The sequence below is a fragment of the Anopheles stephensi genome, chromosome 3, assembly GCF_013141755.1.
Source record: "Anopheles stephensi strain Indian chromosome 3, UCI_ANSTEP_V1.0, whole genome shotgun sequence".
Classification (NCBI taxonomy): Eukaryota; Metazoa; Arthropoda; class Insecta; order Diptera; family Culicidae; genus Anopheles; species Anopheles stephensi.
In genome coordinates, this window is record NC_050203.1 from 65,942,515 (window position 1) to 65,956,585 (window position 14,071).

Consider the following 14,071-nt stretch of genomic DNA (forward strand, 5'->3'; position numbering starts at 1 on the left):
ACTACGATTACCCTGGTATGTTTTGGAAACCTTGGGCTGTTATAATGGCCCAAATCAGCTCTTTGACTGTCAACATTGCTGCAACACTGTCAAATTGATATCAAAACAAAACAAACCAAACTCTCGGAATAAGCCCGCAAAAAAAAACGTGTCTTTTCGTAACGGACAATTTTTGCGTAAAAAAGAGAGGATTTTGATTTGAAAAATGTCGGTTAGCGACAGAACCTTTAAGGTGGATTTCTCGCAAATCCCAAGAAAGCCCACACGCACGGAAATTTTTAGCTTCCTTACGGACAAGCTAAGCCTAAAACCGGAAAAGCTGGAAATGGTACAATTCCTGAACCTTTCCACATCTGTGGTGGTGGAGATGAAAGAGGAGGGCGATGCTCTCTTAATAGTGGAGGTGCATGATAGAAAGCACACCATCACGTGTAACGGTCGGGATCACGCGATCCCAATCACAATGGAGGACGACACCAAAGTCGTAACCATACAGGAGGTATCCGCCAAGGTGACTAACGCGGATATTATATCAGCTTTGGAGGCCTTCGGGGAGGTGAAGGGGGCAAAGGACCTCCTCTGGGAGGAGCCTACGCCTTTTCCAGGCGTAAGAAACGGCAACAGAGCGGTGAAAATGTTAATTAACAGGCCCATTCCATCATACATCACCATAAAGGGTGAGCGGGGTAGGATCACATACCGCGGGCAGGAACAAACCTGCATGTACTGCGATCAAATGGTCCATTACGGTGTTTCCTGCACACAAAACAGGAAAAATAACAGCCAAAAGGCTTCAGGTGTCAACCAGCGCCTATACTCGGCAATAGTACAGGGCAACCACACTACGGCCAAAGAGGGCTCAACAGAAAAAGTGGTAACCACAAAAAGTGTCCCCACCCAGGTGGGTACAATTACTAGAAAAAAATCCATTGACGAACCAGGCTGCAGCAAAGCACTGGAACGCATAGACTACGGTAAAAGTGTCTCGAGCACTATGACACTCAACAAAAGAGCAATGTCCGACAGCTCCTATCCAGACACAGACGAGGAAAAAGCAGGGGTCTCCCAGCATGATTTTAAAAAGCCACACAAAAAAAGCACCAAAACGAACGAACGTAGCATACTATAAACTGCCAAACAGGTTTTTTGTTGTATAGGTTTTTGTTAACATATAAAAAAAAGAAAAGATAAATTTGTTCAATATTATGACATCCACATTAAAAATACTACAAACAAACATAACCAGCCTCATTAAAAACAAAGACGAGTTAGAAAGAATTCTACTCGCACAAGACATCACAGCAGCTTGCATCTGTGAAACTTGGTTAGACGACAATAATCTACATAAATCCAAAATCCACAACTACAACCGCATAAACAGCAATAGATCGGACGGCTATGGAGGCACTGCAATTTACCTCCAAAAAAACAAAAAATTTAGAACAATCAATAGACTTAGTAACGAAAACATACAAATCACAGAAATTGAACTCATACAGGATAAATTCAAAATAATTTGCATCTATGCAGCCCCTAGGACCCCGATTCAAGACTTCAAAGACACCATTACGCAAATAATACACAATACAAACAACAGGAAATGCCTAATAGCCGCAGACCTCAACTCGCATCACACCTCATGGGGAAACCCTTGGAGCGACAATAAAGGTACGTTTATAATTAACGAAATAGACAATACTCAACTAACAATTTTGCACAACAAAGAACCTACATACATCCCCACAGACTTAAACAAAAGAAATACAGCAATAGACTTAACATTCGTAACAGAAAACATAACCGATAAATGCACAAGGGTAGTACTAGATCACCACATGGGAGCCACCAATCACAAAACAATTATCACAACTATAGAAACAATCAATCACAAACAAGCCCGACTAATAACAAACAGGAAAAAACTTTACCATGAATTAAAACAAATGGAAATAGAGGAACACACCTCAGTGAAACAAATTTTCCAGAAAATAGACACAATAGTAAAAGGAAACACCTCTAAATCAAAAAAACCACTAAAAATCTGGTGGAATAGAGAAACGGAAAAAGCTTGGAAGGAAAAAAACAAAAGTAGACAAATTTTCAATAGAAACAAAACAATAGAGAACGAAATTGAATTCAAGAAAAATCTAGCTAAATTCAGACTAATTAAAAGAAAACACAAAATCCAAAAATATGAAGAGAAACTTAGCGAGATAAACAATTACACTAACACCACAGAATTATGGAGATTTATAGGAAAAATCGAAGGCAAAAAAACAAACACAAAAGATGAAAATCTCATCCACAACAACAAAGAGGAAGCAAAAACATTTTTAGAAGAAAATTTTCAAAAAAATAAGAAAGGGAACAAAAAACCTTATCAATATGCTAGGCCATTAAACAATATCATGGACGAAGAAAGATGGCATAACATTCTAAAAAAAAAGAAAAATACAGCCCCAGGGCCTGACAAAATCTCCTACGAAATTCTGAAAAATATAAATAGACCATCGGTCAGTAAAATAGTAAAGGAGATAAATAACATGTGGGAAAAAGGAAATTTAAAAAAGCAATACAAACACATAGAAATAGTGGCGATACCCAAACCAGGGGCTGATAGAAACAACGCTAAAAACTATAGGCCCATAGCTATGATTCCGGCTATCACTAAAATCATAAATTCAGCAGTATTAGAAGACCTCAACAGACACTGTCACAACAACAACATTATACCAACAACTTCTTTTGGCTTCAAAAAAAACTGTACCACAAACCAATGCGTCAACTATTTAGTGAATGAAATTACATCCAACAAAAGAAAAAACTGGTTAACTGGAATAATGTTTATAGATTTAAAAAGCGCGTACAACAACGTACACACAGACTCGCTCATACAAATTTTGGAGCAAAACCAGATTCCGATAGAAATCATTAGATGGGTAGGAAGTTTCTTAAACAACAGAACGATAGAAATAAAATCAGAAGGAGAAAAGCTAAAAAAATTAGTGTCAGACGGTTTACCACAAGGGGATGTCCTCTCACCCACCTTATTTAACATCTACACCAAAAAAATCCACGAAACACTCAACAATAGCGACGGAAAAGTTTTACAGTATGCGGACGATTTCGTAATCATTCAAAAAGGGAAAACAGCCACAGAACTGGAATATAAGATGCAAACAGCGATCAATAGTTTTTCAAATACAATCCAGGAACTAAAGCTTCCAATTAACATAGACAAAACAAAATTTATGATCTTCAGCAAGAAACCCCAAAACATCACTATACAAATAAGAAACCAGCGAATAGAAAAAGTTACAGTTTACAAATATCTCGGAGTGTGGATTGATGGCAACCTATTTTTCAAAAAACATGTAGAAGAACTCAAGGATAAAGCTAGAAAAAGATTACAGTTAGTGAGAAGGATATGTAACACCAAAAACAACCTCAGCCCTACGAAAACCATTACTGTACACAGAGCCATTATAAGGAACATTTTGGAAACTGGCTCCCTGTACACTCTAAATGCAAAAAAAAACTTACTAAACTCAATGAATTCAATTACAAACCAGTCACTCAGAAAAGTAACGGGTTGCTCTAAAACAACCCCTATTAACACGCTAATGGCGATTGCAGCCGAAACCCCACCACACATTAGAGCAAGTTATATAGCCAAAAAGGACATGGTCAAAACATTAATATACTCTCCGATCCATAGGGACCAAATGAGAAGAACCATGAGAGAAAACTCAAGAACCAGATCAAGAAACAAATCATACATGGAGAATTTATTCCAGAACAATCTGAATATTTTTGAAGAAACAGCAAGAATCAAAACAAATAACATCAATGGAAGCACAAAAATTCGCTGTGAAATCGAACCCAACATATCAAAAAACTCTACAGCAGGGAAAGTATACCTCAAACAATTTTGCGAACAGGAAATAAAAAAGCTAGGAACAACGAACACTCTAATTTTCACTGACGGGAGCAAGAGCGATGAGGGATGCGGAATCGGAATATACATAAGACCTCACAATAATAACAATAACAGATACTGGGCACATAAATTCAAAACAAAAAACATAACTCCAATTACGTCCATAGAATTAGCAGCCATAGAAAAAGCCATTAACATCATAACGATAGAAAAAATAGAAAACCCAATCATCCTTACAGACAGTCAAGCTGCATGTAAAATCCTCATTAACGCTCAATACCTCGATCACATCGACGAAATAGTCTATAATATACTCAGAGGATGCAAACACTCTAACGCTCAAATAAGATGGATTCCAGGACACTTAGGTCTATATGGAAACGAAAAGGCAGATGAACTAGCAAAAAAAGGAGTGCACGCAAAAGACATATACAACAACAAACTACGTTTGGCAGATGTAAACCATATGTTAGTTGAAAACATGAAAAAAGAAACTAGAGAATGGTACAAAAAAACGTGTGAGCAAAAGGGAAAAAAATTCCAAAGATTCCAAAAAGAGTTCGAAGACAAACCGTGGCACCACAATTTAAGCATCACACCCCACGACATCAAAACAACAAACAAAATCATAGCTGGACATGATCTCTCAAAATATTGGCTCAACAAAATGAGAATCACCGAAAACGGAAACTGTGATGCATGTAATATTCCCGAAACCGGAACACATAACATCTTTTACTGCAACAGATACCAGACCCAACGAGAAAAATACGACATCTCCTTCGACGCATTTTTAGAGAAATGGAAAGAGCCGAACGGACGCATGGTCAAAAATATAACCAAATTCATACGAGAAACAAAAATCTCACTTTGAATAGAACCAAGCAAGACATGAAACATGCAGCATAAACGAAAAGCATAACACCACTCATCTGACAAACAGACCAAGCAGAAAAACAACAGACTCCGCAACCGGGTAGATGACTCTTGAGCAGTCCTAGGACTCAGTCGAAAGCCCAAACGAAACAGTTAACCTTTGAATATGTGGGGGGAACAATAGTTGCTCATACGCATAGAAGGCTATACCCTGTTTCAACAAAATAGAAGAAGAAGAAGAAGAAGGAATAAGCCCGGGAACGCGCCTGTATTGATTCATTACTACATCGAAAACAATTCCAAATGGGTGGTGGCGATCTGGTAAGTGAAGCATATGCTCCCATATGATAAACTCGTTTGCACCACTCAATGATGCGTTATCATCTGCAGAACACGAAGAAATCATGGCATCCAAACACGATGAAAAATCAGGAGCGCGTGTGGAAGGCAGAACAACAGGAAGCAGCCGAAAAGCGTCGTCTGAATGAATTGCGCCGCGAAATTGACGAAGAACGCAATCGGGAAGAGCTGAAAAGCATCGGACAAAAATCGGGCATCCTTCCGAGCGATGAGGGTGACAAGAAACTCGAATGGATGTACCGCGGTCCATCACAGCTGGTCAATCGCGAAGAGTACCTGCTGGGGCGAACGATCGACAAAACGTTCGAAGATTTGGACGCACAGGAAAAAGCATCAAACTCTACGTTCGGTGTTGCTCAACCGAAAAATCACGTCGAACATGAGTGCATCCCGTTCTCGATCCGCCAGCACAAGGATGTGCTCAGTAACGATCAGGTTGATCTTGCCCGGAAGCTAATGGAGGATCCGCTGATGTTGATCAAGCAGAAAGAGATGGAATCCCGGCAAAAGATTCTTCAAAATCCGGTCAAGCTGAAAGAGTTGCACCGGCTGCTGAAGGGAGATCAAAGCTTGAAAGCTTCGACGGAGGAAAAGAAAAGTCATCGGAAAAAGGAGAAAAAGAGCAAAAAAAGCAAGAAAAGCCAAAAGAAAAAGAGTAAAAAGCACAGCGATAGCAGCGAGTCGGATGACAGCGATAGTGAGGGCAGTGCCGATTTGGATAAACTTTTAGCGGAAAAGTATAAGAAAGTGGCTGGGGAGCAGCAAGAAGCGGTGAGCATTAGCAAACTGCTGACCATGAAGTTTGATAAATTGTCCCAAGAGCTGGATGTGATGGGCAGCGGTGGTAGTAAAAAGAAAAAGTCACGACGCGATCGAAGCGAATCGTCCGATTCGTCTGAATCCGATAGGAGAGGCTCACGGAAGCGTGGCGATAATCGTCACGGAAAGCGGGACAAGCGCGATTCCAGAAGTAGAGAAAGGGGAAGAAACATACGGAAAGACTCTCGGTCGCGTGAAGTGAGGAAAGGTAGAAGGGGATCTTCCGATGACAGTACACCGGATCGTAAACGCGATAGAAACGTGGCCAATTCGGCACGAGATAGGAGTAGGGAAAAACATAGAAATAAGTCACCTGGTCGCTCAAGCAACCGATCTCCCGCTCGCAAAATATACCCAACAAAAGACAAACACAGTCGAGGACGTTCCCGATCAAGATCAGCGGAAAGGAAAAGGGGAAAGGGCGACAAACGCCGGTCTCGTTCCCGGTCGAGATCGGTGGAAAAGAAAAAGGAGAAGGACACTAAACGTCGATCCCGTTCCCGATCGCCAACAGTAGAAAAGAACAAAGCGAAGAACGCCAACCGTCGCTCCCGCTCTCGATCGACATCAGCGGGAAGGAAAAAGGCAAAAGACACCAAAGCTAGATCACGTTCGCGAAGTCCACGCAAGCAAAGTTACACTCCAACAAAGCAGAAACCATCAACTAAACCACGCAGGACCCCGTCTAGCTCATCATCATCGTCATCGTCCGATTCGCATTCTGACGCTGCGGAACAACAACCGGCCCAAACGCGTCACCCATTCACTGGAGATTCTGACGATGAAAGACGCATCAAAAAGATACGCAATTTTGGGCTTGTAACCGCTGCCGGCGAAAAGCTAGACTCGTCATCATCCCGCCCGGAAGTGCGACTGTACAAACGCGAAGAGATAAAGGCAGAACAGTCGAAGCAGAAGCCAACCTGGACCAAACCAACGGAGAAGAAGCGGCCCCTAAGCGAACGGGAGCTGGAAGAGAAGCGTCTTGCAATGATGAGCAATGCACAGTGGCGCGAAAAGGAGCGGGAAACGAACGTGAAGCGGTACGAGTCGGAGGATCATCGTGAGGAGGTTACAGTAAGCCGGGACTACGATAAGGAGTTCCTGACGAAGCAGTTCAAGCGAGCAGCTGCCAGTGAAACGGTAGAGTCACGCATACGCTCCAATCGCAACAATATTCAACGGTCGAACGGTGCCATGGACAGGAATTTCGTGAAGCGATGAGCCAACCAACTGTATTGTGTGAATGGTACAAAATTGCCCTGTTGTATGGAGAAGGTCGAAATAAATTGAATTATTTGATGAAGGCATCACCTGTGGGACGGCGATTCTTTGCCGCACCCTGTGAACGAAATGAAGCTTCCGATACAGAATCGCCTTTGAAGAATCACTAGCAAGGTAAGCTGATCGCTGACGATGTCCCTTATGACTTAAATGATATTATTTCGTCAAGCGTTGCTAGCTTAGTTGTACAAATTTCAAATTTGAATTCTGATCTATTGTCCACTTTTAAAGTCCATTCAGGGTCTTGAAAGCCAGTTTATTCTCCGTCCTGGCTGCAGAAGGTATGCGTGAGGTACTCAGATAGTGACTGACATATTGACTTGAGAGATTCTTATGTCAGTTGAAATCTTGTAGAGGATATTTCTCATTGTCCAGACGAGAATCCTCTATCTAGATTTCATCCTCAGTTGCTGATGCACTTCAAGACCACAAATTAATGGGTGGCCGAAGTAGGCTGAGAGCAGTCGTCGGTAGCACAATAATTGCGATTGCAATCCTCGAGTTAGCAAACGGTTAAAGACACCTATTGCCTCCACTCCACTGCCCCTAGGAATCCATTCCACTAGCACGTCCTTTTTTTAGCCCGGAAAACCACGTGCTCACCAATAAAAGCAACGGTTGCCAGCGTTAGCCCCACAAACAGAATGAAAAATACACCAAGAAAATGTGCTATCAGCAGCTTCACCGGTTCGTGATCCGCATCATGTACCCGGGCATTTGCTAGATTGCGTTGAATTTCAAGTCCCATGTTCCGAATAACGCTCTGAAAAAGGTACAGGAAGTTACACAACATACGCACACTTTCGCACGGCCAAGCACTTACCCCTAGCTCCCAGTATCGTAAAATACCATTCTGCTGAACGCGCAATATTAAATCATCGTACAGCCCCATCAGCGGCCAGGTTTTACTGCAAGCCGTTATTATTTGCTCCCAAAACACATCTTCCTTCAGTGGCTGCAGCAAGCGTGTGGCGTTGATGTTGATGAAGGATTCGAGCGCATAGCTGCCGTACTGGAGCCGCTCGTGCACGTAACCCATATCTCGCCGGGTGTGAGAAAATCTGGCCAGCGTATCACCATCGTGAACCTCGTACCTGTTTCTTATCGTTACCAGCTCCGGCTGTTCTGCCATCAGTAAGGAGTTCATCCACGCAATCGTCGGCCCGGACCATTTCATACCGCTCGCTGCAAAGTCAGCCCGTGTGTCGATGGACTTTTCGTAACGTGGTATGGTCATGACGCTGGCAAGCGCACCGGCGTAGCTATTACCTACCATAAACCCACCGAAGAGCAGAAAGGAGAGCAGAATCGATCCTGCCATCATGTCGTTCGGTAACGAAACGGACTGTTCTACGTATAGGCTAAGCATGAAAAATATGGCGTCCGGCAGTTGGTATCGTTCGGAGGATTCGCGTCCCGGTCGAACATACTGCCGAGCGCGTTCGGTTAGGAACACGGCCGTTGTTCCTACACAAAACGATACGCAAACCATTAGCCAAAGGCTGGGCGGGAAGGATAGAAAAGGTGTCTGCCAAAAGGGTAGGAGACGGGGCCGTGGCACTAAGCAAGACGCTCCCGATCTTCCGGTGTAGGCTGACATCGTCACGTACTTGTACCAGTTGTACCTGCAAGCATAATGTACCCAAGAGGAGCATCGGGAGAAGTCGGGCAAGTGGACGTGGACCTTGCAAAGTGCTTACCAACGATAGATTGCTGCCATCGCCACATCGGATCGTCGATCGATCAGCGAGCCTATTAAGCCATCCGATGAACCATTCGGATACACCTGACCCCATTCCGAATTCGCGACTGCTTAATGCACACAAGGATTAGCACCGAAATGGAAATGGAAATATGTTCCCCAGCACCTACCAAGTTCAATCTCCAGCGTACAGTTGTGGCGACGGCATAGTTCCAGTACCATCAATATTTCTGTCCCGTCCGCCTGTAGCGAATAGTTCGCCGGAACTGTGCTGCGAGCATTTCCTTGTCCAGGTGGCTACAAGCAAAGTACACGGATGTACCACTCATAATGTGCAACTGCGGACACTAAGTGCTTACCACTTCATTCGCCACGGTACATGGTGGGTACGGTAAGGTGGACAACCGGACACGTCTACCCTGCATGTCGGTTAACTTGTCGGGAAATTTCCTTATGGAATCGGGCAGCAATACCTCGTCCGCATCCACACGGATACGATCGATTAGTGTCAGGTTTGCTAATATTCCACGAGGTTCGGCAGGTGACAGCTCGGTAGTGTACAGTTCGATCGTACCGGATGATGCGTCCGGATTCACGAGCAAAATGTTGGGAGTAACTTCCATCGTATCGTGCTGTAGCATTCGTTCCCGTTCGGATGCACCCAGCCGGGTGATGGCCACGATACGCTTGTTGGGAGCCCGAAAGGAAGCAGCTTCATGTGCCGAACGGAAATGATCCAAAAATGGAAACAGAGCGTCCTCCAGCACCAGGAATCCCTCACAACCGGCATCAATCGAGCTCACGAACGTGTCTTCGAAGGTTCGGGAGGTATCGGAATGTTCCAGAGTAAGCGTAACAGTAGCCCGAGGAAACTGCACCCGGACATCATCCTGAGCGCCCCGCACTAAACAAACACTGTAGTGTCCAGAAAGGTGCGTTATTACAAGAGTTTGAAGAAACACTTCGAGAGCGCTGCTGAACAGGAGCGAATTCGTTACGAATTCCATGACGAATGTCTTTTGGCGTTTCCTGGTGAAGCCTTGGTGAGCTTTTATACTGCTCTCTGGATCACGGTACGAGCCATTAGGAATTCCCAATCAATTTTTAAACCTCATACATAACGCGGATTCATCATGTTATATAAGCTTGGGTAAGGGATATTTGCAGAGCATCAACGTTTATGGGTTGTGTACTTGTTAAATGAATTGTACTGATTGCGCAATCAATTCTAGCTTAGGCACGGGGGCCATTAACCATCCATGGGAAGACTGGTTAGTTCTAAATGAGAAGCGTCCCAATAAGGGTCGTGTGCCTCAAACCTTCTTTTACCAGACATCCAGAGGTTCGTAGTTACCGGTGCCTAGTTGTGGCTACTACGATCAACCAACACACCAACCAACCTAAAGCTTCATTTTACACCGTTGCCATAGACAACCGCTCGGATACGGCAGAAGAAGCATCATTCCGTTGCCTTGTCCGCCATTGCCACGGCAGACGTCAGGACGCGTTGGTCACGCACGCAATTTCCGCCGACAGTTGCTCTCCAGTGAAAAGCTCCTCAAAAGTGTTTTGTTTTAAAAATGGCTAACGAAACCAGTTCCCCCACTAGCAGCAAGCTAGTGCTGATGAGCGATCAGCTATTCGTACGCGTCTATACGGCTGGGACAAATGTGAAGAAATTTACGCAGCAAGCGGACAAGAACAACCAACCCACCAACGTTCTGGAAGTGTGGTAAGGCACAAACAAAAGCGTGTTGAAACGTTATCGTGTGATTGTATTTTATAATTGTCTTTTTTGTTGGTAGCAAATTTGTACTACGTCTCATCGAAAGCCGGACACTGCCGTTGGAAGTGTGTGCTAAAATTGTATGCGGCATGGGGCGCATTCGTCTGTATCACTTACAGAAATTGTTTGGTATGTATAGAAGAGCATTTGGGGAGATGACTGAAATTGTTGTGCGAATTAAATGTATTTAAATGGATTTTCAACAGCTGAATTTACGGTACTCAGCAAGCGCACTTCATGCGATCGGCGCATTGGATACGGTGAAAAGAATGTGTAAGTGTTTTAACCAATTTTGACCGTTTTTTCCATTGGAAATAATAATTGTCCACATCTTTTTTTTTTCAGCATACGACAGATGAAGGTGCAAGTCGAATGTAAGACCAACGGTAAACGAAATGGCGACATGGCCGTTCCGCCAGATTTCGAGCTCGGTGTGGTAAACTTTGACCTTGACATCAAGGAACAAATTACCGAAAAGGAGGTAATCTATTCGCTTGTATCGTGCAAAAATGCTACAACGGTCAAAAACGTGCAAGACATCACGTTGCGAGACGAGCCACTGCAGGCGGGAAATTACGACGTTCAACAGTACGACGAGGAGGAGGATGACTTTGGTGCAGCTTTATCCAACGAAATGCTGGATTTTTTCTCCTCACACGATGAACGATTGGACGATGAGGCTCGTGCGGTACAGCTGAACCCAAAACCGGCCATTACACAGGAGATGATGGATATCGAACTACCGGTGGAACACGCTATCGATATACCGAACGATATGTAAGAAAATTATAATTTCGGTTTCAAAATTATTGATTCCCTAATTTTGCCGTACGCGTCACTGTTTGTTTGTAGAGAACATCCAATACCACCATTGGAAGACACACTTGATCCAGTACCGGTCGTCTCCATGGAAACGTCCATCATAGAGAAAGATGCCCAGATGATGCTGCCACCAGCTGCTTGCAATAATTCTTATGAAGGGTGTGTGTGTACATATAATATCTCTTAATAATTTAATACAATAATCTTAACTTCATCACGGCTCCTTCTTGTAGCTCCATTCCTGAAGGGAATGATGAGGCGGCTTCAGATACTTCTCTTCCGGAGCAGACAATTGCACAGCTAGAGACTGAAAAGGTGAAGAGTACGGGCGCCGCACGAAAACGACGACTAATCATCGATGCACACACACAGCTCAACTATAAATGCTTGAAGCAAAGAATTTTAAATTGGCCAACAAATCTGGCCAAATTGCAACGACCAAATGTAAGTCAGTCAGCTTCACGGTGTACCTTTCCTTTGGCAGTTAACATCCGTTACGCTTTATCCAATTTCCAGCCAAAGGAAGAACTGAACGCATTGCTGGCTGAGGTTCGGTTGCAAAACCTTTTCACCAAACCAATGCGTCCTTGGCTGTTTAGCTCTAAGTTCGAGCCCTCGGAACCTAGAGGCAAGAGGAGAGCTTCCTTCGACGAGTACGACCTTTGTCCGGCAAAGCGAAATAATTCGAAACGATCAACTACTGTAGCAGGAGACGCGGCACCGATTCCGGCTACTATCAACGAGGAGCCACATATGCCGATGAGCACTGTCGATGAACGGCAGCACATAACAACGACCGAGCCTGTCCAGGAGCCAGAGATAAGAAACTTCCTTACCAGCTTCACGGGCAATCCATCGCAGTGGGATTTTCTGAAGAGTTGTGACCCATCCGCAAGTGAACCGCAGAAGCAAAAAAAGAACGACGAAGGTGTGGTAACGCGGTACGCAGCCGTGAAGGTACTGGAATCGATGTTCGACAGTGTGCCCGATAATTCCGTACAGTTTGAATTGCTGCAAAGCAAGATGAGCAATCGGCTAATTGCTGCCTCGTTGTTTGGAAAGCTTTTGGGTGAGTTTTTTTTTTAATTTTTTAAACAAAAAGAGGAAGCTTTTCACGAATCGTACCATTTTTCCTATCCCTCCACACAGACCTTTCAAAGGACAAAACTATTTTGGTGTCTACGGACGAGCGCGGAACGCCCGTTAGCGTTCATAAGTACATGAACTGGAAGGGTGCATAAAATTTTAGGATTTGTAAAACAAATTTACCGTATCGCCGGGGAGAACGGGTAGCACTTCTTTTAATAGTAATTTAATTAAAATAAACCGATTCATTTTCACCAAACTAATAGCATAGTGGAAGTAACTTTACTTCGAACTTTATGAGGCTTTCTTTGAACTAATCAACATAAAAGTAGTGTGGCACAACTCTACAGTCCAATCTGTTGCGCCAGTCCGGAGTAGATGTGAAGCGTACCGACGCCCATGCAGCTGGTAATGAGAGCTTTGAGCGCCAAACTAAGCCACGGACCGGCAGACATGGCGTGCAGGGTGCCCTCAAGCCATACGCCACGGTACGACGTTGCCACCAGCAGCAGCACGACTAGTGGGACGAACTTTTTATCCAAATCGTGGCGCGAAAACAACCACAGCAGTGTCGCGGTCGACAGGTGCTGCACCAGCAGTACGTTCGATTCCAGACACTTTTGCGTGTAGATCCAGGAAAACTCCGCCCCTCTAGCACCGACCCACAGCATCAGACCGCGGGAAAGAATCACTTCTGCCGTAGCCCAACCGAGCCCGGCGGTAATCAGTTTACTGTGTCCCTTGCCTGGAATTCTCGACAGCACGAACGCGAGACCCAAGAAGTCGACCAGATCTACACTGCAGCGCAGAAATTCCTGCAGAAAAAAGGGGGAGAAATCAGTACAGTTTCAGTTTCATTTGCGGGGTTGCCGCTACTTACGGCAATAAAATTAAACGGTGCCCCTTCGCTAAAGGTGTCCGTGTCGGGGAAGAATGTGGCCAGTACGAGCATTTTGCAGAGCTGTGTAAACACGTAGATTCCACCCGCTTGGACACATTTCCAAAATGCACCATACTCGGATCTGTTCGCGAGGGATACGGATGGATAATTTAATTAAAGCAGAGACAGAGCAAAACTGCACTTTGGGGGGATGGTCAAGTTAAGTTAGTCCCTTTGACCCACAGATAGTTACACGCTACTTACAGGCCGGAGTATTTGTAGGTGAAGTAGTACGGTACGTACACCAACGCCGCACAGTTACCAAAGTGGTAAAGTGTCATTTTCACTTACAAAATTAAGTTTTCTTTTATAATTTGTGTGAATGGATCGAGGGAGCGAGTTCCAAAATACCACCGGACCGTGGGCCTTGTGAAAATTGACATTTCTTCCGGCGGGTGCAAGGTTTATAGATGTGTATTGCAATCTCTCGTTTCGATCATGTTTTTGATGCCGATA

General features: G+C 44.2%; 5 protein-coding genes across 5 annotated transcripts; 3 read left to right on the plus strand and 2 right to left on the minus strand.

The window, feature by feature from the left end:
• Nucleotides 1-131: 131 nt before the first annotated feature.
• Nucleotides 132-4,035, plus strand: LOC118511730. Its single transcript, XM_036055176.1, has 2 exons — nucleotides 132-901; nucleotides 1,531-4,035. Exons 1-2 carry the CDS (start codon nucleotides 206-208, stop codon nucleotides 1,576-1,578), a joined length of 744 nt encoding a protein of 247 aa, XP_035911069.1. The 5' UTR covers nucleotides 132-205; the 3' UTR covers nucleotides 1,579-4,035.
• Nucleotides 4,036-4,699: 664 nt separating this feature from the next.
• On the plus strand, nucleotides 4,700-7,353 carry LOC118511727 (pre-mRNA-splicing factor CWC25 homolog). Its single transcript, XM_036055172.1, has 2 exons — nucleotides 4,700-5,137; nucleotides 5,207-7,353. The coding sequence occupies exons 1-2, from the start codon at nucleotides 5,120-5,122 to the stop codon at nucleotides 7,217-7,219; spliced, it is 2,031 nt and encodes a 676-aa protein (XP_035911065.1). The 5' UTR covers nucleotides 4,700-5,119; the 3' UTR covers nucleotides 7,220-7,353.
• Nucleotides 7,354-7,508: 155 nt separating this feature from the next.
• On the minus strand, nucleotides 7,509-9,988 carry LOC118510026. The gene is made up of 4 exons (XM_036051413.1): nucleotides 9,341-9,988; nucleotides 9,152-9,278; nucleotides 8,980-9,088; nucleotides 7,509-8,904 (listed from the first exon to the last, which is right to left on the minus strand). Exons 1-4 carry the CDS (start codon nucleotides 9,986-9,988, stop codon nucleotides 7,842-7,844), a joined length of 1,947 nt encoding a protein of 648 aa, XP_035907306.1. The 3' UTR covers nucleotides 7,509-7,841.
• On the plus strand, nucleotides 9,984-12,938 carry LOC118511728. The gene is made up of 9 exons (XM_036055174.1): nucleotides 9,984-10,131; nucleotides 10,214-10,713; nucleotides 10,787-10,896; nucleotides 10,974-11,040; nucleotides 11,113-11,544; nucleotides 11,620-11,748; nucleotides 11,823-12,033; nucleotides 12,106-12,658; nucleotides 12,739-12,938. Exons 2-9 carry the CDS (start codon nucleotides 10,562-10,564, stop codon nucleotides 12,828-12,830), a joined length of 1,746 nt encoding a protein of 581 aa, XP_035911067.1. The 5' UTR covers nucleotides 9,984-10,131; nucleotides 10,214-10,561; the 3' UTR covers nucleotides 12,831-12,938.
• On the minus strand, nucleotides 12,920-14,000 carry LOC118511731 (transmembrane protein 147). The gene is made up of 3 exons (XM_036055177.1): nucleotides 13,820-14,000; nucleotides 13,556-13,697; nucleotides 12,920-13,490 (listed from the first exon to the last, which is right to left on the minus strand). The coding sequence occupies exons 1-3, from the start codon at nucleotides 13,894-13,896 to the stop codon at nucleotides 13,020-13,022; spliced, it is 690 nt and encodes a 229-aa protein (XP_035911070.1). The 5' UTR covers nucleotides 13,897-14,000; the 3' UTR covers nucleotides 12,920-13,019.
• Between the last annotated feature and the right edge of the window lie 71 nt (nucleotides 14,001-14,071).